Below are 5,000 nucleotides of genomic sequence, written 5' to 3'. Positions count from 1 at the left end.
CCCTCTCTGTTGAAGGGCAGAAGAAGAAGAAGAAGAAGAAGAAGAAGAAGAAGAAGAAGAAGAAGAAGAAGAAGAAGAAGAAGAAGAAGAAGAAGAAGAAGAAGAAGAAGAAGAAGATTAGGTACATTAGGTACAACAAGAGACGCGACACACGCTGACAGCAGTCAGACACACTCTTGGCAACCTCAAAGCCCAACAATACATGTAGAAGAAGAAGAAGAAGAAGAAGAAGAAGAAGAAGAAGAAGAAGAAGAAGAAGAAGAAGAAGAAGAAGAAGAAGAAGAAGAAGAAGAAGAAGAAACCAATTACAACAAGAGGGAGGACACCCAGGTGTTGACAGAAGCTCCATTCCAAACGGCTGCTAAACTTGCTGAGACACAGGAAACGTTCTGCAACCACAAAGCTCAACAAGACATGGGGACATGGTATTCCTCTCAGAGGAACATCAATAAACAGGGGCCTGCGGTTGAAGTTTTTTGGGACAAAAGGATGAGGAGCAGCTGGAAATACATCACCACCAGACAGCTCAAACAATTATGTCACTGTTTAACAGTAGGCTTGTCCTAATACAAGGAACACCACTTGTTTCAGCCAAGTCTATTTCTATAGCACATTTTAAAACAAAGAAAATGGTGACCTGAAAAGAGCAGCACGAGACAGGCAACAAAAACCTAACAAAGAACCACGGAGAACAAGACAGAGTTATGAGTAAGTACAATAAACTAAAGAACTGCAATGAATGACCCTACCGTGGCGCAAATGGTAGGGCACTCGCTTGTTATGCGACGACCCAGGTTCGACTCCCGGCCCGGGTCCTTTGTCGACCCTTCCCCGTCTCTCTCTCCCCACTCACTTCCTGTCACTACCTTCACTATCCTGTCAAATAAGGGCAATACAAAGCCCAAAAAACATTTTTTTTAAAGAACTGCAATGCAAATAGTAATGGAGACAGAAGTAAGGAAATCGTCCAGTAGGCCTACTGATCCAGAGATCCTACTGGAAAAGCCGCAGAGGGCTGAATGTAAAAACCCCATCTGCTCCATTAGTAGGAGACTTGAAAAATGAGCCAATTTTCCCAAAAAGGTAGAGAGTTCCTTAGGGTATACTGTGGGACTTGAAGATTTGCTTCGCTTCACTGCATCTACACTGTATTAAAAGCCTCTGGGTTTATTTGATTTTCTAAGTGTCTCTTACTGTACTGTGGGCCATGCTCACACAAAGCTATCTACACCCCTGCTAGAGGAAGTTAAAAGTAATTTAATTCTCCATCCTAACGCATGAATAAAATTCAATCAAAATCTTCAGGAAAAAAATTCTATTCCATTTACAGTGGAAACCGAATCCCCACGTTTGGCCATTCCATGAATAGCAGGGCTTTGATGTTACAGAGATATTGCTAAATTTAGCAACTACTATAGAGGTCATTGTTGGACATTCTTTCAGGGGCTTTTTTTTCCAATGAGGGAGGAGAGGTGATAAGATGGGGATCAGTGTTTGGCCTCTCCGACAGCTGTAGCTTAAACACTGCAACAATGACTTCAGTCACCATGACCTTGCTCCCTCATTGCTGCTGTTGCTGTTGCTGGCACTGCCAAGTTGTTGTAATAACGCACCCACGTGGCCTGAGCAAACACACCCCCCCGCGGCGAGAGACAGACAAAGAAAAAGACGGAGAGAAAGAAAGGCGAGAGAGGAAAAAGAGATGGAGAGGGAGACAGAGAGATAGAATGGCAGGATGAGAAAGTGGGTGTAAAAGTGTTTGTGTAACAGTGTGTGTGTGTGTGTGTGTGTGTGTGTGTGTGTGTGTGTGTGTGTGTGTGTGTGTGTGTGAGAGAGAGAGAGAGAGAGAGAGAGAGAGAGAGAGAGAGAGAGAGAGAGAGAGAGACAGACAGAGAGAGAGAGACACAGACAGACAGACAGACAGACAGACAGACAGACAGACAGACAGACAGACAGAGTTTGAAAAAGAATAACACCACGAGGAGAAAAAAACAGGCTGGAGACACCGTGACCCACTTTGTGACACCCCCTGTCTGGGACACGAGAGGGGACAAGGGGGGCATTGTGGCACCACAGCGTGCGTTCAACTGGCAGCACTGGAACCAGTAGCAACACTGGGCCATTCACGGGCATTAGTGGAGAGAGAGAGAGAGAGAGAGAGAGAGAGAGAGAGAGAGAGAGAGAGAGAGACAGAGTGTGAGAGAGAGAGAGAGAGAGAGAGAGAGAGAGAGAGAGAGAGAGAGAGAGAGAGAGAGAGAGAGGAGAGTGAGGGGAGAGAACGAGTTAAGCAGGGAAAGACAGAAAAAAGGACAGAGACAGCAAGAGAGAGTGAGTGAGAGACAGAGTGAGAGAGAGAGAGAGAGAGCGAGCGAGCGAGCGAGAGAGAGAGAGAGAGAGAGAGAGAGAGAGAGAGAGAGAGAGAGAGAGAGAGAGAGAGAGAACAATTTACTAGAGGGCATGGTGCATATGACACTATTGATGCAGACCAAACTTTTTTATTAAAAGTTCGAGCAAAGTGAGAGTGTGTCACATTACTCATTCTGACGGATCTAAACAAGTTAAAGTTTGTTTATTGAAAAGCTTGTAGCAAAAGTTGCTTGTGTCACGTTGTGTTGTAGAAGTTGTGATATAAAAGTTTCAGCAGAGTTAAGGGGTAATGAATAAAAAAGTTTGACTTCGAAAACTGCTGACTAGACTTAAAAATCACCAAACTTTGGCTAAGGCAGTACTTTAACATTTAAATGCAGTTAAAGGGACACTGTGCAGGAAATGGTCAAAAAAGGTACTGCAACTATGCTGCTCATTGAAACTGGGCTGCCTATTGCCAAATTTGACCTTTAAATGAAAGTATGAAAGTTTACAAAGTAATAAAGAAATATTTTCTAGTATGGTCCAAGTACAGTCATTTTTGCAGCTAAAAATGGCTATTTTTGGAAATTCAAAATGGCAGACCATGGAGAAGATCCCCCTTTTCATGTATGAAAAGTGCAATTTTTCCAGTCATAATGAATACTTAAAATTTGATGCTGGTGGTAAGTATTCATGAAAAAGGTAACATATAGTGAATGGGCAGCATAAATTCTGGAAGTAAACAACTAAAAATCGCACACAGTGTCCCTTTAAGCTACAAGCTCAATGAGAGAAAACGTCTTTTTCCAACTCAACTCCCTTATTGTGCTTGACTCCCTTCAGCTGATCTGCAGACCTAACAGTGAGTTATCCAAATCAGGAAGTGATATTTCAGTTGTGTAATACTTTAATGCAATTTGAATGTAATTACTTGAATGTAATTTATTTAGTAGAAGTATATGTCTAACTGTTACATCAAGTCTATGTCTTCCTTTTGTTTCAGACGTGTTAAAGTTTTATCCTTTACCTGACATGGATGCTGATGTGTGACATGCTTTAAAATGTAGTAGTTTATATTTCCAGAATTTATGATCCGTAAAAGTGATCTTTTTATTAATATTTTAACACCTACCATTTTTACCATTTACACCATTTACCATACATGCAAGTATTCATAAATATTCATGAAAATTTGTGAATGGGCAGCAGCAGAGATTTTGAAAAGAAGCAACTACAGTAACACCCTTTACCGTAAAACATTGAATCACATTATTAGGATGCTGACTATTTCAATCTGATTCATTGATGTACTGTATGTTAAGGTATTAGCTGGAGGCCCCATTAAGGGAGCGTGTCCCTTTCCAGCCCTATTTTATAACATGCTGAGTCAGACATTCTGACCAATATTTCACATGTATAGATTCATATTCAGTGCTATATTGGCCTCAGAGATTGTGACCCATATCTCATTGAATGCTATGGGCCTGAGAGGGAAACAAACAAATCAGGGGAATGTCCCCAATGCAACGTGAGTTTGAGCTGCCCCACATAGAGTGCATTATGCCCCCATACATGGCTGCCCTATATTCAAAACAATGGTCAACTCTGACTCCTTTGACATGGTGTGTGCAATGAGTACACCAAAGTATAGCTTGTGAGAACATTTATTGCATCCGTTCTCTTTTAGCTGAAACAATGTGTCAACTAGAAAAACAAAGCTGTTGCTACGTCTACACCAGAGATGGGTAACTGGAGGTCCGGGGGCCGCATGCGGCCCAGCTTCTCACTCAGTGTGGCCCTTAGATAAAACATAAATCAATAAATAAATAATGACCAGATTTTTCAAAACACTACTGAATTAATACATTGTAATTATACTCTTGGCAGATGGAGAACACACCCATTCCTTCCGAATCAAAACAAAATATAGACAGTCAATGAGCAACCATCTGCATCTCGAGCTGTATGAGTCTGATTCCTGGTCATGTGGCCATTCGATGATGCGATGAAAAAATGTGGCCCTACGTATCATGAAAGTTGCCCATCACTGGTCTACATAAAACAATGGGCTTCATTCATTGAATTCCTTGGCAGGTGTAAAACTTCATACTTTACTATCAACAACAAAGAAGAATTTCCCCCAACAGTGATGTCTGTTTTTGTCTCCCTTTCAGTCTTCAGATCCTGGATTTCAAAGAAAACAGACATGTGTACTAGAGTACATTGTTGACCCCTTACTGCCCCTCCCTTGCTAAAATAGAACGGAAGCAATAATGTTGTTCCAGATTCTGAAAATATCGGGAGGGGTGGTTCTATAGAAGGTTTTGAGAAGGTTCTAGAATGTTAGGCGAGAGTTCTGCTGGCTTTTCATTGCCAAACTTACAGCTCATTCCTTGCTTATGCCAGATCCTGAAAATTCTGATAATATCTGCAGGTAGTTTCTAGAAGGCTTTGTCAAGGTTCTAGAATCTTGTGCATTGGTTCCGCTGGCCTTACCGTTGCCGCGCCACACCTCGGCCAGGTGGCAGCTGCCCTCTCCGGCCTCCTTGCAGAACTCCACCACGTCCTTGCACAGCGTATCCGGGGTGACGGGCACCTCCGTCAGCATCTGGTCGCTGTCACTCAGGAACACGGTCAGGATCATCTGATTG

The 5,000-nt window shown here is 42.4% G+C and overlaps 1 protein-coding gene across 8 annotated transcripts in view; it reads right to left on the bottom strand.

Moving 5' to 3' along the window:
* The window catches only part of ppp1r13ba (protein phosphatase 1, regulatory subunit 13Ba), a 119,630-nt gene that overhangs the window by 74,785 nt on the left and 39,845 nt on the right, over positions 1-5,000 (bottom strand). For all 8 annotated transcript variants that reach the window (XM_063183595.1, XM_063183590.1, XM_063183592.1 and 5 more), the window contains exons 2-3: positions 4,846-4,993; positions 1-6 (exon numbers count right to left, since the gene is read on the bottom strand). The exon at positions 1-6 is cut by the window's left edge and continues 114 nt beyond it. In XM_063183595.1, coding sequence (XP_063039665.1) covers positions 1-6; positions 4,846-4,993 — 154 coding nt within the window. The remainder of the gene's footprint in view (positions 7-4,845; positions 4,994-5,000) is intronic.

Source organism: Engraulis encrasicolus, chromosome 19, assembly GCF_034702125.1.
Source record: "Engraulis encrasicolus isolate BLACKSEA-1 chromosome 19, IST_EnEncr_1.0, whole genome shotgun sequence".
NCBI classification, from domain to species: Eukaryota; Metazoa; Chordata; class Actinopteri; order Clupeiformes; family Engraulidae; genus Engraulis; species Engraulis encrasicolus.
Note: the sequence above shows the minus strand (reverse complement) of the source record. Positions and strands in the feature narration are given on the sequence as shown.